The sequence below is a fragment of the Sinocyclocheilus grahami genome, unplaced genomic scaffold (assembly GCF_001515645.1).
Source record: "Sinocyclocheilus grahami isolate Dianchi unplaced genomic scaffold, SAMN03320097.WGS_v1.1 scaffold12.1, whole genome shotgun sequence".
In the NCBI taxonomy this organism is placed as follows: domain Eukaryota; kingdom Metazoa; phylum Chordata; class Actinopteri; order Cypriniformes; family Cyprinidae; genus Sinocyclocheilus; species Sinocyclocheilus grahami.
The window spans coordinates 148,710-174,958 of NW_015505191.1; the positions used below are offsets into that span (position 1 = coordinate 148,710).

The 26,249-nt window shown below is 39.4% G+C and overlaps 1 protein-coding gene across 1 annotated transcript in view; it reads right to left on the bottom strand.

Moving 5' to 3' along the window:
• Positions 1–23,274, bottom strand: part of LOC107596701 (androgen receptor-like) — a 111,694-nt gene extending 88,420 nt beyond the window's left edge. The window contains exon 1 of the mRNA XM_016287502.1: positions 21,537–23,274. Coding sequence (XP_016142988.1) covers positions 21,537–22,960 — 1,424 coding nt within the window. The 5' untranslated portion in view covers positions 22,961–23,274. The remainder of the gene's footprint in view (positions 1–21,536) is intronic.
• Between the last annotated feature and the right edge of the window lie 2,975 nt (positions 23,275–26,249).

Genomic DNA, 26,249 nt, shown 5'->3' on the forward strand with positions numbered 1-26,249 from the left:
ATTTATTCTTACAATAGCCTTATGATTTTTTGCTCAGAAATTCTGTGTTGTGTATTTAAATTTTTTTAAAGGCATAAAACATTAATTTAATCTATCTTTTAAGTAATGAAAATTAAACAAATTGTATTTTTTGGAAAATAAAGGTAATTTAATATTACAATTAAAACATTGAAGAAATATTGTATGATTATTCCTTAAAAATAAGCTTTTACTAATTATAGTAGTAGTAGTAGCAGCCTGTTACGTACATTCTACTCAACAATATTTCTGCCAATGCCCTCAAGTTAAACCAAACTTTTATTTTGATGTGTTGCCGTGAATACCTTTACATTTCTGTGTGTGTATGACATGATGATAGTTTTACTCAAATGAAACGGTCAAATGCTCATGAAGTGACTCTCAGAGCAGTTCTGGAGATGTTGTTCATGTATTTATGTCCTCATTAGTGAGACGGCAGAGGTTAATATCACCGGGAGCCTGATTTTATTATTAGGGGGGCCGCCCCCCTAATATAATGGCAGGTTCACTATTTGAAGAGAACTGAACTGAGCTGGATGATGATGACATCACTGAATCAACGATGAACTGACTTTAACTGAAATATTGACTGTTTACTTTTGTCCTCTTTTTAGAGCTGCTTTACTGCATAACTGAATTTTGTTTGCATTATTGACACTATATTCCTGTTTAACAATGTAAAGCTGCTTTGACACAATCTGTATTGTATGAAGTGCTATATATAAATAAGGGTGAGTTGACTTTTGACAATTCTTCATAGAAATGTTTGTGTGCAGTCTGTTTTGAACAATTTTGTATTTTTGAGAATTGTATTAGTAGCCTTCAATTTTACTTTAGAAAGAAATCAGTAAAATAAGATTACATCAAATCAGTCTCAGGTGAATTGTAATTACACAAATACAATAAGTTGTGGTTACTTAATTTTTTCAAGGCAACAGGTTTTTTCAATTTAAGTAAATAGACAGAACTCAGATTAATTTGTTAATTTTAAGTTAAGTAGATTCACACTTTTAAGTAATTGCAATTTAATGAATTAAAGTTAGTCCAACTTAAAAAATAAGTAACCACAACATTTTATTTTGTTTATTTGTTAATGTAACTCAGAATTGTCAAGTTCACTTAACTTTTAACAGGAGTGTTTCAAAGTGGCTGGAACATAGTGTGCAAACTTTTTTCCTACCACATGAGCTAATAACATGGTTGTCAGCATTAAAAGGTATAACTGCTGCTTTTTGCAGTGCAAATTTTGTTTGGGATGAAAATAACTACGTTTTCATCAGTTATTTTACCTATGGATCGCTGCATTTCTTACAGATTTCTGCTCATTCGAAATCGGATGCAGATGAAGTAGCACTGAAAGATTTTATTAGTTTGAATGCATTATTGAGAGAGCAATTGCGTGTGAATAAGTGTTGTACCTGTTTAAATCATGCTTTCACCTGAAAATATTCAGTATCTACCCAGCAGGCACACAATGTCATAAGACGTTGATATTTGGTTAAATTTCGGTTGCGACGCCGGGTGACCAAAATGCAATGTAAATTCAAGGTCTAATGTCAATGTTAAATTGATGTCCAATACCGACATCAGCTGACGTTGATATTTTGTTGTTTTTAGGTTGTGTAACTAAAATCCAATGTTAACTCAACGTAAAATTTACATCAAATATTGACGTCAACCCGATTTTCATTTTCAACCAAAATACAACGTCTGTCTGACGTCATGTCCAACGTCCACCTGATGTTACATAGACGTCCGGTGCCTGCTGGGTAGAAGGAACAAACTAATTCCTTTAGAACTATAACTTTCCGCTCATGTCCATTGCCGTCATCATAGCCTTCACATTCTTTCTGATTTGAGTGATCCTTCTCTATCAAGCTAGCTAAATATGTTTAACGTGAATTCTTGCTAAATATGCGGTTATATTACGGGCCATTGGCATGAATTGGACTCGTGATGGAGTGGTGGTGAAGCGCTCTTGGAGCGAGTGAAAACCACGATGCTCCGACTTTTTTAAAAAATCAGATCCTCCCTCCAGTCAAAATCACACCACTCCACTCTGCACTCCGCTCACATACTCTGGTCTCCATAAACTCCTTCCATCTGAGCCGCTTAACTGTGGTTAAGTTACCTTTTCTTGAAGGAAATGTCCCAGACAAACTCGGTAAAGTCCTATTTAGATATATATTGATTCTGAAAAAGAAATCAAGACCAACGCTTCGTGCACGAACATCAGCTCCATGCAAAGTATCACACGTCATATTTTGTATTCCAAACTGCCTTTCTGTAAGAGCTTCTTGGCACTCTGTAAGGCTAATGTTGCTAAAGCTACCATTGTCTCTAGCCACTTTTCCACCGAAATTACCTGGAACAATTTGTCCCAGGAACTTTTTTCCCCCAGACCTGTTGCTGTCTGCATTTCTATCGCGGCCTAAAGTACAGTGACGAATAGGCAAATAGTCTGGTGACGTAGGTCTGCACTGGTTTCTCAATACAAAGTACGCAAATTTCGGACTTGCATCCTCAGTAGTTCGGACTTTGTGAGTTTGACTCGGGAGTGTGAACTCCCGCGGACGGGACGACGCACGTCCGGTAATTCTGCAAACAGCAGCGTACTTGATAACGTCAGTCAGCTCGCCTTGGCTAATGCAATTTTCCTCACTGTATATATACAATAAGACGAAATATGATATCAAACACCACTGCCTCCTTTCATTTTCATTTAAAACGAATGCTCTTTTAGAATTGTTCTCTGTAAACATGATGATAATGAGAAGCCAATAGGGACTAGAGAATGAGAGATAACACGCGCAACCTACAGTATTTGAGCTGTAACAAACCACTCCTGTCAACAGCTGACTTGAACATACACTTTTATTTTAAACATTAAAACGGTTACCACCAAAATAATATTTTTCAATAAATGGATTGGTAAACCTTTGCATTTCAGTAAAGCAGCAAACCACAAATTTACAATTTCTAAATGTACATGTACACCATGTACAACAGCTAATGAAAATAATAGCAAATTTCATTATAGATTAGTCAGGTCACTGTGCATGGAAAACTTCATTAAGTGAAAAGCACATTTCTATTAACCTATTTCTATTGAGCAACTGAATGTCACCGTCATAAATAAATTTAAAATACCTCACCGAGTATCCGCATATCTGTCAATCTATTTTGATTAAAACAGTATTTGCTGTTAAACATCAGACTGTAATTTGGCAACTTTGGTTACGGTTACCGCAACTGCTTTCAAGCTGTGCATATGTCTTCTTTAAAAATCACTTTACATTGTAACCTTTATATTTTAAACCATTTTTGCACACAAAGTATAGCATACATTATTTTGACAAAAAAAATAAATGAACAATTTCAGATTTTTAATTTTAAAATACAAATTAATCTTTGTTGTGCATGTGGATCTATACTTTTTTATACAATCACATTTGCCTGCAAAGCATAGTCTATAGCCTCATTAGACAACCAATCCTGAAACAATAATCCCATTCAATGGCTAATAATCAAGAGAAGATCATGTGGGTAAGGGACTTACTACCTGCCATCAAACAGAGACGGCTCTGATCAAGCATCACATATTGATGTACTAGTAGAAATTTAGCACACCTATCACTACAACACTTAAAACAAAGTAACAACAGAAAAACAGTCATTATTTATAGAAAGAGACATCAGATATCCGATGCTAGAACAAATGCTAACATTTAGAAAGGTGTATACATGTTCCTAGGACATCTACAAATGCTGGTGCTGTAAAATGAGTGTAACCGTCCCTACTCTCTCAAAGAAGGAGCCGCTACAAAATATATCGAGGGAGGGGCCAGCCAACCACACTTAATATGTGTACCTTAAATAATACTGGAACAAGATAGAAACTTTAAAGAGTAAGCACAAAGTCCAAATAGACAAACTGATGCAGTCCATAAGGTTATTACTGAAGTGTGAAAAAATGTCAAACAAAAAACAGTTGATGACAGAAAAACAAAGCAAAGGAATTCAGCAGGCTAAGACACTTGAATGAATGTAGGCATAACATTTACCACTGATGATTAAAAAGCCAGTTTTGAGCAGTGTAGGGTAGCGCTTGTTGTTTGTCGTTTCTCTGATCACAAATGCAGACATGGTTTTATGTTTACGCGGCGCAATGCAACGCAACGCGTAAAAAGACAGTATAAGTCATTATAATCCGTAATTATGTCCTCACTGGATGCAACAAATTCATCATTTGTAATGGGTTTTTTTGTTTGTCTCGTCGCTCTGGCCGGGAGACGGCATCCCAATATGGTAAGGGGCATAACATTTCTGTCACACGCTTGAGGTATTCGGCCAATCACAACGCACTGGATAGCTGGCCAATCAGAGCACTTTTTTTAAATAAAGTTAACTGATTGCCTTTTACAGTGTATTTTTATCACTATTTTCATTTATTATCTATTTAATTGGTCCTTACTAATTTCTTTAGAAAAAATCTTACTGACCCTAAACATTTGAACAGTACTGTATATAACAAAACACTTATAAATTGTTAATTTTTAACTTTTAACCCCTTAACTGTCACTCACATTTTTGAACATAGACATGAAAGTGCACTATCCAAACTTAAATTTGTATAATACATGAATGAAAACATTTTGTAACATGATTTTGATATACCATTTTCATGGTAATGAAATGTCTGATTTTAAAATGGTTTTCAAAAGGATGAATTTTGAGATTTTAAGTTTTCAATTGATATATAATTTCTGATGATTTCTAAAGTGTGATAGAGAAAAAGGCAATGAAAAAGACTTTTTGTGACAAAGGTCAGAACTCCTGTTATGATATATATTTTTGAGGTGCACGCTTGTCATAAATTAATCTATTACTTTTCCTACATAATTTTTAACAACGATATAAAGTTTGTCATGATTAGATTAGGATTTAATTGTAATATAGTGAAGTAAGAGGTTAAAGAGGACCTTTTATGCAAAAATAATTGTGTTTGAAATATGCAAAAGTGTCTGAACACAATTGTTTGGCTGCAGTGTGTGAAAACAACCAGCCTATAATGGCAAAAATCCACCCACTCATTTTTTATAATCCCAATAAATCATAAACAGTCTCTCTGAACAAGTGATTCCAGATTTCTCCCTACGTACACGTCATTGTTGTCCCGCAGTCCCGCACATTTGTGATACTCTCTGCCCTATTAGCATAAACACAGCCCTGAGTGAGAAGCAGCAGTCCGGTTTTACTGTTTTTCTGTTGTAGCTGATGGAGTGGAGATACAATGTCAGCGTAAAAGAGGCATTACAAGTGTGTTTTGGGATGCACCAAGGAATAAACAAAATAACAGGAGTGTTTCAAAGTGGCTGGAACATAGTGTGCAAACTTTTTTCCTACCACATGAGCTAATAACATGGTTGTCAGCATTAAAAGGTATAACTGCTGCTTTTTGCAGTGCAAATTTTGTTTGGGATGAAAATAACTACGTTTTCATCAGTTATTTTACCTATGGATCGCTGCATTTCTTACAGATTTCTGCTCATTCGAAATCGGATGCAGATGAAGTAGCACTGAAAGATTTTATTAGTTTGAATGCATTATTGAGAGAGCAATTGCGTGTGAATAAGTGTTGTACCTGTTTAAATCATGCTTTCACCTGAAAATATTCAGTATCTACCCAGCAGGCACACAATGTCATAAGACGTTGATATTTGGTTAAATTTCGGTTGCGACGCCGGGTGACCAAAATGCAATGTAAATTCAAGGTCTAATGTCAATGTTAAATTGATGTCCAATACCGACATCAGCTGACGTTGATATTTTGTTGTTTTTAGGTTGTGTAACTAAAATCCAATGTTAACTCAACGTAAAATTTACATCAAATATTGACGTCAACCCGATTTTCATTTTCAACCAAAATACAACGTCTGTCTGACGTCATGTCCAACGTCCACCTGATGTTACATAGACGTCCGGTGCCTGCTGGGTAGAAGGAACAAACTAATTCCTTTAGAACTATAACTTTCCGCTCATGTCCATTGCCGTCATCATAGCCTTCACATTCTTTCTGATTTGAGTGATCCTTCTCTATCAAGCTAGCTAAATATGTTTAACGTGAATTCTTGCTAAATATGCGGTTATATTACGGGCCATTGGCATGAATTGGACTCGTGATGGAGTGGTGGTGAAGCGCTCTTGGAGCGAGTGAAAACCACGATGCTCCGACTTTTTTAAAAAATCAGATCCTCCCTCCAGTCAAAATCACACCACTCCACTCTGCACTCCGCTCACATACTCTGGTCTCCATAAACTCCTTCCATCTGAGCCGCTTAACTGTGGTTAAGTTACCTTTTCTTGAAGGAAATGTCCCAGACAAACTCGGTAAAGTCCTATTTAGATATATATTGATTCTGAAAAAGAAATCAAGACCAACGCTTCGTGCACGAACATCAGCTCCATGCAAAGTATCACACGTCATATTTTGTATTCCAAACTGCCTTTCTGTAAGAGCTTCTTGGCACTCTGTAAGGCTAATGTTGCTAAAGCTACCATTGTCTCTAGCCACTTTTCCACCGAAATTACCTGGAACAATTTGTCCCAGGAACTTTTTTCCCCCAGACCTGTTGCTGTCTGCATTTCTATCGCGGCCTAAAGTACAGTGACGAATAGGCAAATAGTCTGGTGACGTAGGTCTGCACTGGTTTCTCAATACAAAGTACGCAAATTTCGGACTTGCATCCTCAGTAGTTCGGACTTTGTGAGTTTGACTCGGGAGTGTGAACTCCCGCGGACGGGACGACGCACGTCCGGTAATTCTGCAAACAGCAGCGTACTTGATAACGTCAGTCAGCTCGCCTTGGCTAATGCAATTTTCCTCACTGTATATATACAATAAGACGAAATATGATATCAAACACCACTGCCTCCTTTCATTTTCATTTAAAACGAATGCTCTTTTAGAATTGTTCTCTGTAAACATGATGATAATGAGAAGCCAATAGGGACTAGAGAATGAGAGATAACACGCGCAACCTACAGTATTTGAGCTGTAACAAACCACTCCTGTCAACAGCTGACTTGAACATACACTTTTATTTTAAACATTAAAACGGTTACCACCAAAATAATATTTTTCAATAAATGGATTGGTAAACCTTTGCATTTCAGTAAAGCAGCAAACCACAAATTTACAATTTCTAAATGTACATGTACACCATGTACAACAGCTAATGAAAATAATAGCAAATTTCATTATAGATTAGTCAGGTCACTGTGCATGGAAAACTTCATTAAGTGAAAAGCACATTTCTATTAACCTATTTCTATTGAGCAACTGAATGTCACCGTCATAAATAAATTTAAAATACCTCACCGAGTATCCGCATATCTGTCAATCTATTTTGATTAAAACAGTATTTGCTGTTAAACATCAGACTGTAATTTGGCAACTTTGGTTACGGTTACCGCAACTGCTTTCAAGCTGTGCATATGTCTTCTTTAAAAATCACTTTACATTGTAACCTTTATATTTTAAACCATTTTTGCACACAAAGTATAGCATACATTATTTTGACAAAAAAAATAAATGAACAATTTCAGATTTTTAATTTTAAAATACAAATTAATCTTTGTTGTGCATGTGGATCTATACTTTTTTATACAATCACATTTGCCTGCAAAGCATAGTCTATAGCCTCATTAGACAACCAATCCTGAAACAATAATCCCATTCAATGGCTAATAATCAAGAGAAGATCATGTGGGTAAGGGACTTACTACCTGCCATCAAACAGAGACGGCTCTGATCAAGCATCACATATTGATGTACTAGTAGAAATTTAGCACACCTATCACTACAACACTTAAAACAAAGTAACAACAGAAAAACAGTCATTATTTATAGAAAGAGACATCAGATATCCGATGCTAGAACAAATGCTAACATTTAGAAAGGTGTATACATGTTCCTAGGACATCTACAAATGCTGGTGCTGTAAAATGAGTGTAACCGTCCCTACTCTCTCAAAGAAGGAGCCGCTACAAAATATATCGAGGGAGGGGCCAGCCAACCACACTTAATATGTGTACCTTAAATAATACTGGAACAAGATAGAAACTTTAAAGAGTAAGCACAAAGTCCAAATAGACAAACTGATGCAGTCCATAAGGTTATTACTGAAGTGTGAAAAAATGTCAAACAAAAAACAGTTGATGACAGAAAAACAAAGCAAAGGAATTCAGCAGGCTAAGACACTTGAATGAATGTAGGCATAACATTTACCACTGATGATTAAAAAGCCAGTTTTGAGCAGTGTAGGGTAGCGCTTGTTGTTTGTCGTTTCTCTGATCACAAATGCAGACATGGTTTTATGTTTACGCGGCGCAATGCAACGCAACGCGTAAAAAGACAGTATAAGTCATTATAATCCGTAATTATGTCCTCACTGGATGCAACAAATTCATCATTTGTAATGGGTTTTTTTGTTTGTCTCGTCGCTCTGGCCGGGAGACGGCATCACAATATGGTAAGGGGCATAACATTTCTGTCACACGCTTGAGGTATTCGGCCAATCACAACGCACTGGATAGCTGGCCAATCAGAGCACACCTAACTTTTCAGAACGATGAGCTTTGTAAAAATCGACGCGTTTCAGAAAGGCGGGACATAGAGGAGAAACAATAATGTACAGTATGTGGAAAATAATGTGTTTTTTTAACCTTAAACCACATAAACACATTTCATTACACCAAATACACAAAATAATGTTCTTTTTAGCAACATCATATGACCCCTTTAAAAAGCTTTAAGTAATGAACCGTTTTTCGGCACAGTTTGATGAAAGCCTCAAACGGTTCAGAAAGCCTCGGTTTCCCATCACTACCAAAATGTTCACAATAGGATGTGAAACGAAGGTCTCAGCACAGCAACACAACCCCTTTCATCCAGTGGGCATATTAGTAGCAAGTAAACTACCAATATAAAAGAGTCCTTATTTCTTTAGCTTGAAACACAAATGTTTATCAATCCGGACTCTACAGTGTTGAAGGAGAAAAAAGCAGGCGGCCATGCTTCCTCCTAACCAAACATCATCCTCTACTGCTTCACCTGGCTTAAGTTAGAGAGAGTACGCAACTTAGAGCCCCCATAGGATGGTAGTGGAACTACATCTTACCAAAATCCATAGTAACAGAGCTATGGGCTGTTACAGGACGGGAGACATAAACACATGACAGCATCACTGAGCCATATACTGTAAAAAAAAAAAAGATGGATAACACGTCTCCACTTTCTTACTTCCTTCCACTATAGAAAAGTGAAGCCAAAACATTCTCAGTATGGCTTCTGTAATCTTGAGAAAATTGCGTCATTTGAAGCCAGACTCTGCACAGTAACAATTCATTTGTAGCCCGAGTCTGCACAGTAGTGATCATGATGTGGAGCCATAGTACCAAAGTAGGGCTGGGCGATATAGCTAACAAGAACATGTCTCTGAAATGGTTTTCTAAACTGTCCTGAAGCACCCCAGCATTGTCTCCCTTCATCTAACACACCCGATTCAACTCGTCAGCTCATTAGTAGAGACTGTAAGACCTGAAGTTAGTCAGAAAATGTAAAGAGAGTTGTGAGAAAATATTATGCGTGTCTAAACTGCTTCATGTTCAGCAGTGGCAACTCTTAATGCAATAGCAGGCAAACAAGCTAATAACCCAGCTGCTGTGATGTCTGTCAATCAAAGAACAAAAGAAAGAAATTAACTTTTATAGCTTTAAGGATTTATCTATAGGCCTATTTAATTTATAATTTAGTGTTTGATAACTATTTAATTTCTGAATGCTTGCTGAAGGGCACAGCACAGTAGCTAAATAGCCTATTATTAATAATGGGTTTATGTAAAGATTGTTTTAAGTTCACTTAAATTAGAAGTTATCTCGTGTGAGCTCAAGTGCAACAGTCATAGTTTTCGGTCTAAAAAAATGGTTTCGGATTTAACCTAATCAAGATCTTCTCCACATTGTGCTTTATACATTTCTCTAATATTTTGAATGAATAACGCAGTGGCGCATCTCGTGGGTTCAACTGGATAGGCTAACAAAAACAAGGACACTTATATCATCATCACCACATCTCGTGTGCCCTTAAGGCTCCCTTAAGCACACCTAACATTTGATTGCACCATTTTTGCATTCAACTGCAAATTTTTATTTTAAATTCGACTAATATAAATTTTTTATTCACAAACACAGGCAGGCTCAGTACTCATTTCAGCACGTGTTCGTGTGTGCTGTCTGCTTATCACTCATAGCAAGCGCTATTAAAGTATGGAGTACCATAGATAAAAAGGGATAGGTTTTATCACCCAGGCCAGGCCTATACCAAAGTCTAGGGATGTAACGGTATGAAAATTTCTTATCACGATTATAGTGACCAAAATTATCACAGTTATCAGTATTATCACGGTATTGTTAAAATGTGCTGGAGATGTTCAAAAAGTACCGACACATAAATCACTATTAGTTCTACACGACCCCTTTTCATACATGTTAACCAGGAGTCACTCTCATTTATAATCGCGGCATCGTCTGATAAAATCAACATGCATCTACACTAAAGAGCGGCTATTTTGGCTATATTACTTTTTTGTCTCATGCAGAAGCACTGCCTGCGTCTGAGTAACAAACTAAAAAAAACAACAAACAAAAACGTGCCTGTGATATTAACAGACGAACTACGCTCATATTTATAATTCCAAACAATCAGTAAGCGACAGGTGCTAGGAAATGCTGTTTTGTACTCATTTATTGACGAGTCGGCTGCGGTGCGGCCAACTGAAAGCGCTGCTTCTCTGCCGCTCACTGCACAGAACAGACGCTGAGTGAAGTGACACTTCTCCGGGAAAGTCAGACCTCGCGTTCGCAGAACAGCACTGGCGAAATCTTCCAACTGAACCATAGCTAAGGTTTATCCAAAAAAGTCACTAGGTTTGTCAGTATGAATATTCTATGGAAAAAATCTACTAAAAGGGTCTGAAAGTTACTAAATCTAGTGCTAAATTCGCGCTCGTGTGTGTGAGACGCGTGAGCTGATGGCAGGGGCGGTGGATATTTGTGGCGGTCAATGTGGATATTGTGGATGAGTTCTTGTCATCACATTCTATTAGTTCTACAGCTTCAGTTTCTGAACTTTCACGCTTAGTAACACATACAGATGTGCCCTTACCACAGTGCAACAGTGAATAGGGACCCCTTTCAAACAGTGTCGCGTTCCAAACGTTGTTTAAGTGACATACACCGGTATTGAGGTATTAAAAAAATTCATATTATAACAAAAATAAACACCGATATTCGGTATGAACCGGTATACTGCCTAGCACTACTGCAAATGCATCCTGTGTGAAAGCAAAATGAGTCCATGCTGCTTCTGCACCGCATACGTAATGCACATGGACTGCATACACACTGCAAACGGAATACGTGTGAAACAGGCATGTCACCACACCACATGCATAGATCAGCATGATAAGAACTACCTAAAATGATGGAAACCATCTTTGAAAAAAAAAATTATTTGAAGTGACATTTGATTCCCTGGCCAAAGGTCTCTCCTGTTGCGTCAAGGGGGAAACTCCTGCTTACTCTGTTACTGAAGCCTGATTTGTTCACGTTTGTGTTGCTGCACAAACCAATGGCGCTCTAGCCTACCAGAAAAAGAGGAGCCGACCTCTATATAGGTCAGCTTAGAGAGCAATTTCATCAGAATTTTCAACTTCAGCGACGAAATCATTCCTTTGCTGACTCTGCTATCAAGAAGCCAGAAGGGGACGAAGAAAGAAGCTCAGCCTGCTGCTCGCTGCAGTATAGGAGCCCCGGTAGAGGAAGAAGCGGAAAGACTTCCCCTGTGACCATCCTGCACTACAAAGAGCAACGTCTGATAAAATCAACATGCATCTACACTAAAGAGCGGCTATTTTGGCTATATTACTTTTTTGTCTCATGCAGAAGCACTGCCTGCGTCTGAGTAACAAACTAAAAAAAACAACAAACAAAAACGTGCCTGTGATATTAACAGACGAACTACGCTCATATTTATAATTCCAAACAATCAGTAAGCGACAGGTGCTAGGAAATGCTGTTTTGTACTCATTTATTGACGAGTCGGCTGCGGTGCGGCCAACTGAAAGCGCTGCTTCTCTGCCGCTCACTGCACAGAACAGACGCTGAGTGAAGTGACACTTCTCCGGGAAAGTCAGACCTCGCGTTCGCAGAACAGCACTGGCGAAATCTTCCAACTGAACCATAGCTAAGGTTTATCCAAAAAAGTCACTAGGTTTGTCAGTATGAATATTCTATGGAAAAAATCTACTAAAAGGGTCTGAAAGTTACTAAATCTAGTGCTAAATTCGCGCTCGTGTGTGTGAGACGCGTGAGCTGATGGCAGGGGCGGTGGATATTTGTGGCGGTCAATGTGGATATTGTGGATGAGTTCTTGTCATCACATTCTATTAGTTCTACAGCTTCAGTTTCTGAACTTTCACGCTTAGTAACACATACAGATGTGCCCTTACCACAGTGCAACAGTGAATAGGGACCCCTTTCAAACAGTGTCGCGTTCCAAACGTTGTTTAAGTGACATACACCGGTATTGAGGTATTAAAAAAATTCATATTATAACAAAAATAAACACCGATATTCGGTATGAACCGGTATACTGCCTAGCACTACTGCAAATGCATCCTGTGTGAAAGCAAAATGAGTCCATGCTGCTTCTGCACCGCATACGTAATGCACATGGACTGCATACACACTGCAAACGGAATATGTGTGAAACAGGCATGTCACCACACCACATGCATAGATCAGCATGATAAGAACTACCTAAAATGATGGAAACCATCTTTGAAAAAAAAAATTATTTGAAGTGACATTTGATTCCCTGGCCAAAGGTCTCTCCTGTTGCGTCAAGGGGGAAACTCCTGCTTACTCTGTTACTGAAGCCTGATTTGTTCACGTTTGTGTTGCTGCACAAACCAATGGCGCTCTAGCCTACCAGAAAAAGAGGAGCCGACCTCTATATAGGTCAGCTTAGAGAGCAATTTCATCAGAATTTTCAACTTCAGCGACGAAATCATTCCTTTGCTGACTTTGCTATCAAGAAGCCAGAAGGGGACGAAGAAAGAAGCTCAGCCTGCTGCTCGCTGCAGTATAGGAGCCCCTTAGAGGAAGAAGCGGAAAGACTTCCCCTGTGACCATCCTGCACTACAAAGAGCAAATTTCTTGCCGATTTTGTTTCAAATGTCGCGCAGACGGGTACAGCAAGTGCATTCCCTTCCTAGGCAGTGCCTATACAGAGGCTGTGCTCACTGAGATGTCATGCTCTCACTGCGAGAGTATGAGTCTTGCCTGTCTTTGCTCTTGGATCGCCTTCTTTAATGAAGGCTGTCCTCCCCGCTCTCCTGTTTGCTTTCTCGCCTAGGAGAAAGAAACAGCGGTTCTTGCCTGCAGTTTATGAAGAACTCACCAAGACGTGGCGCGCTCCCTATTCGGTTCATATTAACCCCTCCACTTCTGCCGCTCTCACCACCGTTGATGGCGTTGACGACAGAAGTTACAGCAAGTTACTACCCCCTCTGGAACACATGGTTGCTGCCCACCTGTGCCCGTCATTCTGCCGTCGGTTTAAAAGCCCATGCAGCGCTTCCATCTAAGCCCTGCAGGACTAAATCAGCCTCGGCCAACAGGGCTTATGCAGCGGCCGGTCAGGCCAGCTCAGGGCTGCATACGATGGCGGTACTCCAGGTGTTCCAGGCCAAGCTTCTCAGCAACATGGATGACTCCGGCCAGGAATCTAATGCTTTTAAGGAGCTGTTCACAGTAACTGACCTGGCTCTGCATGCTACAAAAGCAATTGGAAAGGCCATGGCCAATCTGGTGGTTCCAGAGCACCACCTTTGGCTGAATCTTACAGAGATCAGGGACGCTCAGAAAATGGCCTTCCTCGAACCAGTCTCGCCAAAGGGACTATTTGGCCCTGCCATGGACAGGTTTGCTGAGCAATTTACGGAGGCACAGAAGACGTCGTAAGCGCTGTGTCATTTCCTGCATAAGCACTCCAGTTCAGCGTCGGCTAGTCGCCAGAAGACCCCACCCAGTCAGCAGCCTGCAAAGCTTGTAGATGTTGTAGCCTTGGCTTACGCCTCAGTTGGCTTTCAGTGCCCCAAAGGTGTGAGGGCCCACTCCACTAGAGGCCTCCTACTGGGCGTGGTCAAGCGGAATTTCTATTAGTGAGATGTGTGCGGCCGCCAGCTGGTCGTCGCCATCCACCTTTGTTATATTCTATAACTTAGATGTTCCTGCCCTGCAGGCACGGAGATTGTCACGGATTTTCCCCTTGAGAGTGGAAAAGTTTATGTCTTGTAGTCCTCAGCCTATTGGCTTGGGTCTCAACTTTGCTCATGCTTTGTAGGAGTCCTTGACACGAGTGCTCCGAGGCTGGGCTCGCAGAGCAGGCTTCGTTCTGCATCTGCTCATAGCATGCACTATTGGATGCGTTCCCCACATGCATCCTTGACGCAACGGAAGAGACTGTTCAATAGGGAACGCTCTGCTTACTAATGTAACCTCGGTCCCTGAGATTAGGGAATGAGTGTTGCGTGACTTGACGTGTTATAAGCTGCATGCAAATCGATAGCTGTCGCTTCAGTCGAAAGATTCTGATGAAATGGCGGTCTGAGCTGACTTATATAGAGGTTGGTTCCTCCTTTTCTGGAAGGCAGGAGTGCCATTGGTTTGTGCAGCTACACAAAAGTGAACAAATCAGGCTTTAGTAAAAGAGCAAACGGGAGTTTCCCCACATGCATCCTTGACACAATGCTCATTCCCTTATCTCAGGGAACCTAGGTTACGTTAGTAACCAGAGCATTATTTTAGTTTGTCTCATGTCCCATTAGATTACATGGAGAGGGCAGGGTTTATGGCCTATACTGGGTCCAGCCACCTGGGGGCAAATCAAACCATTCGGCTTCACATTTCAGTGCTTGTGCACATTTCAGCCCCCAGGTTCAGTCCACACTTGGACTGAACCAGAGCTCTAGACTGCGACCAAAATTGTAGAATTTCTTTCTTTAAATTTTTTTATTTATTTGATTCCTCTGTGTTAGCTAAATGTTCTGTAATTTATTAGTCGGTATATAATACAGCATGTGGTGAAATAAACGTTATGTAAGCCAGTTTGTCATTGTAGCCTACTGTTTCATTGCTGTTGTGCTTTTTAATAAAGAATAACAATGAATGCATCTTTTGTTTTAGACTTAAAAAGTGAAAGGTGTATTATGTCAGCAAAACTATATTTTCTTGTAAAACGTTACAACAAGATCGAGAATCCAAAAGCGAAAGCATCCAAAGCCTAGCTTATAACATAGCAAAAGAGGAACGCCCGTTCACAAAATTCAAATAACAAATAATACTATTGATGAAAAAGAACGGGTTAAATGTTAACCACTTTAGTTACCATATAACTATAAACTTTGATAAAAGTTCATCAGCATGCACTGATTAATCCCATTTTGTAGCAAAAAAAAAAGTGACCAATTTATATGCTTGTGCGACCAACTGAGAAAGTTAGTCACAAAAGAGCGACCAGTGGTAAGAACGAGTCTAGAGCCCTGTGAACTGATAAAACGTTTATTCTGTGGCACTTAAAAAAAATTATTTGATGCCCATTTTTGTTTCTTATAGGAGCCGATGGCTCCTTATGTGATTTTTTTTGTCTGGAGCCCTGACCAGGATAACAGCAGATTGCAGCCTTTGATATAGATCATCTCCCCTTGATTATTAACCAGTGAATGGGGTTGCTGCCAAGTGTTTGTTTCATCATTTAAGCCAATATTTGCCTGTATGAAGAGGACAATGAGCACATTTTTGTTGCAGCACTCAGGAGAAAATGTCGGCCACATTTGTCAAAGTAGCTCTAAGATAAAATAATATGTGAATCACCATATATTAGGAACAATGTCCAGGAACTGCTGCATATACATCACTGTTTTTTCTTTTCAGTGTATCTGTATGTTTGTCAAGTTGTGCTTGACTGAGATAAAATGCTAGACCAAAAAGAAGAAAAAAAACATTCCAGAGACAATCATCTTTAGCACAGTAACTTTTCTTGTGCTCTGTGATATTTGACATTTGGTTTCTTATACATCATTATACAAATTATATTTAATTAATTAATTAGGGCTTAGATCTGAAAAAACAAAACTACAAAAAAAGTTTTTAGTGTAGTGAAAAAAATGTTCTACACATAGCAATAGCACTTAAGAAAAGCTATTACACATATGGTGTTTAAGTTAGAGGTGCAATTGCTTTCAAAACGAAATGACACACAACTATTTTAGTAATATATGACTTTAAATAAAACTTACAGGATAATAAACAGGAAAAAAATCCAAAGGAAATTTACTGGACTGTACAAAATGGTCTCTGTGTGATTTTTGTTGAAGTCCTTTAAGAGGAGGAGTGTTATCTAATAAGGTGTGCTGATTACAATAAGACCCAGAGCATGTCAAATAGGGTCAGTTCTCATTTCATGTGGGGACCAGATCATGAAAAGTCTGTTTTCAAATTTCAAATTAAAAATGTTTGATGCATCATACATTTTAAAACGTAGTAAATGTATTAAAAAATTTTCCCACCTCCTTCTTCCCAACCTACGAACGTTGTTACATTGGTGCCGAAACCCGGGAGGAAGGAGGGACATGCAGTAGAGCGCAGTCTCGTGGGTACCCCCCAGCCTGCGAGGGGTGATGGGGGTATGTGACGAGAGGGGCGGGGCCAAGAGCCGTGGGAACGGAGGAGCTCAGGAAGGATAAAAGGAGGAGTGACGACAGTGTTGGATGAGAGAGGACCAGGCCTGGACTTTATTTTGTGTTTTGTGTGCGGCAGTCGTCCGCGAGGGGCTGCCGCTTTAATTTCATTTTGTGTTTGTTTATTTTATTAAAGTTTTCTTTAAATGTTCGCCGGTACTTGCCTCCTCCTTCCCGACCTACGAACGTTGTTACAGTGACAAAGCACTTTAATTTAATAGATTGTTAAAGATCGCGAACACGATTCAAACACCAACGTGATTCTATTGCTAAATTACAACGTTTCGTCTGTTTCATTTCTCAACCTTTGATGTGTGAAATCAATGTTGTGATCACTTGGTTCATCTGTGAAGCGTATGATCACACCAGTGTGATTTGAACGTTTACTTTTACGTTCGCGCCGCCACTGACCTAAAGAGAGCAGCTGTCTGTCATGAATGAAACAGCTTCACAGTCTTTTCAGCCACACAGTATCATAATTTTTGTGTTACAAACATTCAAATCACAGAAGTACTGTGATAAAAGTTTATAGTTCAGATATAAACTGTGTGTACGATGTGTACGGTAGTGATTAAAATATAGTAAACCTTTTGAAAGTCATTTGACACTTCAAATGAAGATTTATTGATTACATTGTTACGCCAGTAGGTGGCAAAATGTTAAAATGTATTTGTCTTTGAATCAGACAAGAGGTTCGTTCAAGAACGCTGATTCATCCAGTAATGGAACAAGTACATCTTGAGTGAGTCATTTAATCATTCATTCATAAATTACATGTGATTTTGTTTAGTTGTCTAATGTTTTTTCTTCAGAATCATGAGAGAACCACAACTTCCATTGGGGAAAAAAAGAAAGAAAATGTATCCAATTTATCCAGAATCATGCAGTTCTATTTTGCACACAAACAGCTCTTAAAGAGTCCAGTTTTTATGTAGCCTGTTGATTTTTGTTCATGGTATTCAGATCCAATAAATGGTTTGCAAAAAAGAGACAGGATAATGTTTGATATCCTTATTTAATCACATTGGAATCGAAACTGGGAATCGAAAAGAATCTGAATCGATAAGCAGAATCAGAATCGGAACTGATCAAATTCAAACGATACCCAACCCTATTCCAGAGACAAGAGTATAAACGTTAAACCCACACATTAAAATGGAATATACCTAACCTCTTCTCTATACATCTCCGATTGTGCGTTGCATTTTTAATATCATAGATTTCAGTAATATACATTTCAATAACTCATTTAATGCAATTTTCCACCCATTAGACGGCCCAATTATCATACAAAGAAACTGGATTTCCAGATGATTGAAAGCCCAGTAGCCAAAAAAGCAAGCAGATGCTTTTTTCCACTGCAAATAGTGCACATAATGCTCTCACTGAAGCATACAGGTGGCACCTAAACCTACTTATTTAGACGCTTCTGCCCAATATACGCTGACTTTTGCTCCACTGAAATCAATGGTACGCGTATCTACCATCGACTCCCAGTGAATTTGCAGTCATAGAAGTGAATGGCATAAATTTATTTTTTTATCAAGTTAACTTAAAGAAATATTTTTCCCGAAAATGAAAATTCTGTCATTATTTAATCACCCTGTTGTCATAAAGCCATCACTTAAGTCAAACCTGAATGAACATGTGAATGAGATTTCAGAGAAAGATTTTATTTTCTTTCACAAAGCTATTATACACATATGGACAATTTTACGGTGATTTTTGTACTTTTAGTGTTTGACAGCGGTCACTTTGAACTATCATTTTATGGGAAGAGCTTTATAAAGATTTTTCTAAAATTCTCTCTTTTTTTGTCGAAAGATTATTTTTGGAACATGAGATTGAAGTAAATATTGATAAATCTGTTCATTTTTTTCTGTCATAATTTATGTTGTTTCAAACCTGTATAATTTTTTTTCCTCTGTAGAACACAAAATAACATATTTTGAAGAATACTTAATTCCAAACAACACCGGACCCCATTGACTTCACTGTTTGAACAAACAAACAAAATATTTGTCTTGTTCACAGTAGAAAGCACGTAAAAAGAGTTTGAAAGGACATGAAAATGTATAAATTATGACAGAATTTTCATTATTGATTGAACTATCTTTAGCTAACTAAGACTTGTTATAGCACTTGCATATCGTTGCTCTTTTGTTGATTTTGATTGCTTCCATTGTCCTCATTTGTAAGTCGCTTTGGATAAAAGCATCTGCTAAATGACTAAATGCAAATTGTATTTGTAAATAAAAACACTTTGACTGAGGGTTCTCAACTCTAGTGCAATGGAGCTACAGTGAACTCTTCTATGGTTCTCAGTACAAGCCACATGTTTCTACCTAGAACACTTTGTAAGGAACCTTTGCCTTGTTTGGAATGCTGTTTGACTAAAACTGGTGTACTTCAGATTATTACACAACAGAGACGCACATACACAAAAAAAATCTAACAACCCCGCAACCCCCCACTCCCTCTCTCTCCCTCTTTGTCACTGTCTCTCCCACTCATAGACACACAAATAAATACAAACATATTTGTACCACTAACCTATCTTCAGTGGTCATCCAGCAGTTCACAGTTTGTCTATTTTTGCACCATCCAATCATCAAAGTCATCGCTTATTTAAAATGTTCAATATTTTGAAAAGAAAAGCCACCTTAAATTATAGCTAGTTGTCAAGCAGACTACCACAACAATCACAAAAGATTAATATGGTGAACTGTACATGTAAGTAAAAACAATTCTTACTCAAATGAGTAAAGTGTACCCTAAAAACTTGTGGTATTCACAAACCAATTTTTTGCCTAAATGTGGCCTCGTTGTAAGATTCATGTTCAGAAGATTTATTGTGTGTGATATCAGGTCAAGACCAGTATAAAGTCCCTCACACTTTGTCTCATTATTTGGGTCTCTGTGTGTCAGTTTCATTTTCTGGCTGGTGTCTTAAACCATATTTTTCGCAAAGATCAAGTGGTTTTGCATCCAACTCAAACCCCAAAGATTCAAAGGTTAAACACACAACTAAGCTCAAATTCCTTTCAGGAAAAAAAACACACACTCCGTATACACTAAAACACAGCCTTGGAAAAAATACTAATTTAACTATGGTTCAGATGGAAGCACCAAGCGTTCACTCAAGTTCTTTAGACAAATGCAGAGACACGCAACTGTTTTTCTCCATATACAGTTGTGGCCAAAAGTATTGGCAGTGACATACATTTTGTGTTTTGCAAAATTTGCTGCTTAAGCTGTTGTGGTGTTCATTCACATTGTTTCTACAAGTTTTGGCAGTGACATAATCTAGAAACAATGTGAATGAACACCACAACCGCTTAAGCAGCAAATTTTGCAAAACATAAAAATTAATGTCACTGCAAAAACGTTTGGCCACGACTGTAGTCTTAATTTAAGATAAAGTTTCCTTCCAGCTTGCATATTTTCTTATTAATGTTCTGCTTTTGTTCCAGCCTGTGCAGGTCTAATTGAAAACAGCCATCCCACTTTTTGTTCAAGTCAAATTACATTTATTTTTAATTAAAGAGAACACTGTAAAACCACAAATGTTGACAAAGTGAGATATCAAAACAACCAAATATAGTAAAAGATATAAATGCTTAAACTGTTAGTCTGTGCAATGCAATTTAACTAATGCCTGTAAATGAAAATGCACAGCATGACAGTTGGACCTGCATGTCGGTGTGTGAATCAAAATGTTCCCTTTCCATGTATAGTTTGTGGGTGATTAAATGTGTGAATGACTCAGAATGAGAACGAGAATACAGAGAAGTTCAAGGCTAAAAGCTTTGAAGTGCATGGTGTCTTTGCGCTCGGACACAACTGTGTGGGGTTGCCTTGATGGCAGTATCCCTGGAACCCAGCTACCCTGAGGGAGGAGTGTGTCAATGTGTACAGCTGCCTCTGTGTACTGGTTTACTTGGCTGCAGACATAAAGAGAGGAACTTCAAACAAATTAAGGCTTCCTTCAGGAATTACAATTTTATTTAATTCCTACCTAATAAAATGGTCCTGAAGCAACTGAACCCAATCCATTAACAGAAAACCAATAAAGAACATTCCTATACAGAACTGAAACTGAACACGAAACCAGGGGTCATGCGAAAGTACTGGGGTCTTATAAAACAATGCCTTTTATTCAAAATATTTCACAAAATTTCTGACTATTTGAGTGGACATATTTTAACTAATCACTTAATGAGCATTATGTAATGTTTAATAAAAGTTTTTATAAATTGTTAAGAAGAAAATTTTGCTTTTTTTATTCTGAGGGTCCCTGGGGCAGCTAAGAATCTGAATAAAAGGTCCCAGGGTCTGTAAAGTTTGGAAATCTCCTTAAAAAAAAACTCAATTATGCACTCCAAATGAGTGCATATGGTCCTGTGCATTGTTTCTTGCTAATTTCGGTTAGTCATTAATTAATCATATTAAAATAAATATAAACTGTAAACAAACATTTCTACAAGTCGGACAAACTTTTGCACTGTCCTCCGTACAGTCGCATTTCGGGGTACAAAGACAGGCGTGTTATTTTAACGCGCGCCATTTTAATCAACTTTATCAACGTAACGAATTGGTTGTAGCGCACAAAATTTGTGTGGAAAGAAAAAACACAGCAGTGCTCCCTCTTACCTGCCATCCGTAAATGATGTTACATCCAGCCAGTTGCCCATCTCGTTTTTCAAGCAGGGCATGTTAGGGTAAGGGGGACGGGTCAACATCCCGCCGGGGTACCACTGTCCGGGCGGAGGTCGCTCCCGCGGAACCAGAGCCTCGTTTCGGCCGTACTCGTAGGGGTTACAGATAAAAGGCGTATCGTGGCCAGATGCGTAAGGGGTCCTATGTTTGGGAGTCCCGTACTGGCCGTTACAGTCCTCAGCGTACCTATGCGGGTACGCCCAAGTATCATTTAGTTCACGGGGCATCATCTCCGCCTTGATTTTGACATTATAGAGATTAACGTAATCCTCCACGGGGCCCGCGAACTCGCCGGACATCTCCGCGGGCTTCGCGAAGCTCTGGCTCGGTCCGTTTTCGAGCTCCGGTTGCACGAAATGGGCCATGCTCGCGGGCAACAGTTGTTCGAACTGGCACGAAGCCGCTCGCGTTGAGTCCATGCCCGGTGCTGTCGTCGCTGCCGTACCTTCTGAACTCAAGTTGTCAATGTCCCCGGACAAGCTGGCGAACTCATGCACACCCTGCACATCCGCGGTTAGGTGTGATCGAGACGCGCTGCTGCACTGCAAGGTCGTCACTTCACCTGCTAGCTGCTCCAGGTCGCCACTTTTAAACATCTCGAGCACTTTGTCCCTGCCTCGCAGCTCTGCGCCTCTGTCTCGTCCCGCCGTGAGAGCGTACTCTCTTTCTTTCCCTCCTGCTTCCCGTTCGCTCACTGAGCAGTTGAATAAAGGCATTCCAAACAAATAGATTTCCTCGCTACTACTTTTAGTGGTCAGGGGCGGCGGCGCATGGTGCGGTCCCACCTCGCCCAGTTCGCTGGACTCCATAGCTAAGCCCAAAGATACGGACACGGCTTTGCACAGCTCTCGTGTTGTCTCCGAGATGCTACTGCTGCTGCTGGTGCTGGTGCTGCTGCTGGTGCTGGTGGTGGTGGTGGTGTTGTTGTTGCACGCGCGACTACTACTCGCCACTCTTGCGTCACAGTGCGAGTTAACTTCAGCCTCAGCGCAGCCCTTCTGTCCGCTCTCTGCGCCCCAAAGGAAACCTGCGCGACTGCCGCTGCTTTCGGTGGCGTCTGCGCGGCCCGAGCTTGACAAGGACGTGTCGCATTTACTTCCTGTTGAACTCCGCATCACTGAACTCGCACTCTCGCACTCTTTCTCGGGGCAGCATATTATTCCCTTGCTGGGGGCCAGCTTGTTTAAACGCATTTCCATCGACGCGGTCTCCAGCAGGCAGCCGCGCTTCTTGGAGCTAAAAAAGTCCAAACTCTCGGCGTTGCTCTCTCTCGCGACGCGCACGTTTTGGAAAACGCTCTGGTAAGGTCCGTGAAAACCTGCGTCTGGGGACTCGCAAGCCTCCCCCGGAACCTCCATAGTCTAGAAACAGAGTACAACACAGGCCGTGTGGGTTTAAAGGGGACTCACCGCAACAAGTTCATCGACGAAATCCTTGAAAAAGTTCCAGTCAGACAGACACCAAAGAGCTGCGCTGCGCGAGACCGTGTAAGCAAAAATAATCAAACGAGCGCTCACGCTCGCCGGAGACTCATAGGCGGCTCTTAATAAACGTCAACGGAAAAGTTTTCCGAAAATGCACGTGAACAGCCTTCTGCTCTACAGAGCGTTATTCCGTCCCGCCGTATGCTCAAGTCAGACCTGCAGTCTACGCGCGTTGTCCATAAATGAGCTGATGAACGTGAACCCTACAGGGGGTGGGAATTTCTCTCCGCCGCTCGACTTGTTTTCCGTCTACCTTGAGAACAGGCGATAAGATTTGCGCTGCCTGTTTTCAATGATCAGTCCGACTCCGGTTACTACAATACCCTAGGCAAATCACAACATCCACACTTTCTTTTTTAAAGTACAATTAAAGCCCCATTCTCTCGTGTCAGGTACTCTCCTGGGCTCAGGCGCAGGTAATGCGGGGAGAGCCTGCTGTTTCACGGTGTTTTGCAGGGGTAAGCAGTTATTTTACGGAGAGTTCGCTCTCAAAGTCCTTGAGCGCTTTAACTGTCGGGACTAAATAATACAGAAACAAGAACGGCGTCAGTAATACGGGTATATGAGAACACGCTACAAATACGAGCACGGGATCACAACTCATTTTCACTTAGTAAAATATAACACTGATGTGCGGGTGAATGTAAATGTTTGAGTTGAGAATATGAAATATGGAAAATGTGACTAAATCAACAATAAAAGGAAATGAGAAAGAGTCAGAATGTGTTAAATAAATAAGCTCTGCATGAACAAATACATGAAATCACCATTTTTGCTTGGACTGTTGTTGCTTTGACAAAGGCAAGGCACCACTTTAGGTTTTCATTAAGCTCTAGAAGATGAGCAAACATCAAGACAATAATTATATCTACTAAACAGTCAGGTCCTGAGGTGTCTTCTCATTCACATCCAGCCAGTGCAATACTATCCTTTCAACCCTATCCTTTTTTATTCACTGTAACTAAATGTGACCTTTATTGTTCTCTTTGCCACAAGGCTCAGAAGATTTTAACGCTCCTCAGTGAGAATACAGTATTCATTACTAATCCCTGTTGTCAGTTCAAAATTAATAACAGTGTAACATATAAACTCTTATGTTACAAGAAGAATTATTTCCTGGCATAAACCTTGCCCTATTAAGAAGCGAGAGTTCAGAGAAGCACTTCACATGCAGCAAGCGTGCCATGTATGCAGTTCAGGAAAAGGATATTGCATTTGCAGTGCTTTATTGTCGTGAACCGTGTCTGATTTGGATGAAGAATGCTGCAGTGGAGTGTTTGAGGTTATTCAGAATGAGTGGCTTTATTCAGAATGAATTGGTGAGCGGCTGTGGGAGGAGCTGAGAGTGAGGGACAGAAGTTGAGAGGGCTGTTTTGTTTTGGCCGGAGATTGCTGAGATGAAGGGAAAGTGCTCAGTTGCGTTGTTTATCAGTGGAGGCTGAGTTTTGGTTATATCTCATCATCATGTTTTTTTGTTTATCATTAGGAACAGGCATTCTTCCCATCTCTTGCTGGTGCTCTGTTTTTTTTCTTCTTCTTTTGCTCTATCACATCTGTTTGAGTGTGTGTGTGTGTGTGTGTGTGTGTGTGTGTGTGTGTGTGTGTGTGTGCCGCACCTGTTGCTTAGTAACTGAAATTCCACATATACTCAGAGCATTACGGCAAAGTACAGCCCATTTACTCTGATTGAAAAAAAAAAATGTTCTTGTATTTATTTAAAATAATTTCGAAGGTTATGGAGGCCTGCTAATATTATGTTAAAAGAACAGTCCAGGTTCACAATGGAAGTGAAAGGGTCAATCCGTAAACATGAATGATTACTGTTTCAAACATACAAGCATAAAGAATAAGCATGTGGAAAAAATGTAAAGTAAAATTATATACAATTTTACAACTTTGATGCCATGACAACATAATGCCTAAAAACTCTAAAATGATCATAAAAATTACAAGAACAACTTTAATGCTCAAATAAACAAGTTTCAACCGAATTAAGTGCTTTATAAAATTCTAAGCTTCATATTTCTGCTTGTAAAAAAAATGGTCTCATTCATTTCCATTGTATGTGGTGCCTCACTGTAATTTTATTCCACAAACACTGGTGGTTGATTGAACTTCACTTCTATTGTTTATGGAACATTCATTTACTATTTTCTTTGAATATTTTTAGATTTATTTTAACCTAAATAAATAACCTATGATTACTGTTTCAAACATACAAGCATAAAGAATAAGCATGTGGAAAAAATGTAAAGTAAAATTATATACAATTTTACAACTTCGATGCCATGACAACATAATGCCTAAAAACTCTAAAATGATCATAAAAATTACAAGAACAACTTTAATGCTCAAATAAACAAGTTTCAACCGAATTAAGTGCTTTATAAAATTCTAAGCTTCATATTTCTGCTTGTAAAAAAATGGTCTCATTCATTTCCATTGTATGTGGTGCCTCACTGTAATTTTATTCCACAAACACTGGTGGTTGATTGAACTTCACTTCTATTGTTTATGGAACATTCATTTAATATTTTCTTTGAATATTTTTAGATTTATTTTAACCTAAATAAATAACCTAAACAAACTTTTCTGATAACTACAGATCAGTCTTTTACAGCACAGTGGTGGATATACTGTATATATATATATATATGTGACCTTTTAGCTGGTTAAAATACTAGTGTTCTAATAGCCTAATTTTGGCCATCACTGTATACACACGTGTGTGTTTGCTGTATACATCAATATATGCTGAATTATTAAAGGGATGGTTGACTGTTTTTTTTCTAGGCTTGATTGTGTTTATGGGGTGCAGTCTAACATGTGTTAATGCTTCGTTTAAAAAATAAAATAAAATACAGATACACGCTGCTCTAGCCCAGAGAGAGTGCGCGCACTTAAAACGTGTCTCTCCTCTAGCTCAAAGTGTGCACGCTCAAACTGTCATTAAAATAACCCCATACTGTTTCCCCTTCAGTGCGTCTGCGCAAACATCAAGACAAAAATCGCGTCCTCATGATTTCGCGCATGCTCCGTACGGATCGTGTGATTCTCTAATCTCGTGTCAGTTTCCAGGTGCGGATCTAGAAAATAATTTTTAGGGTGGCAAAGGTGAGGCATGGGGTCTATGAGGGGTGGCAACACCAAAGCAAGCCCCCAT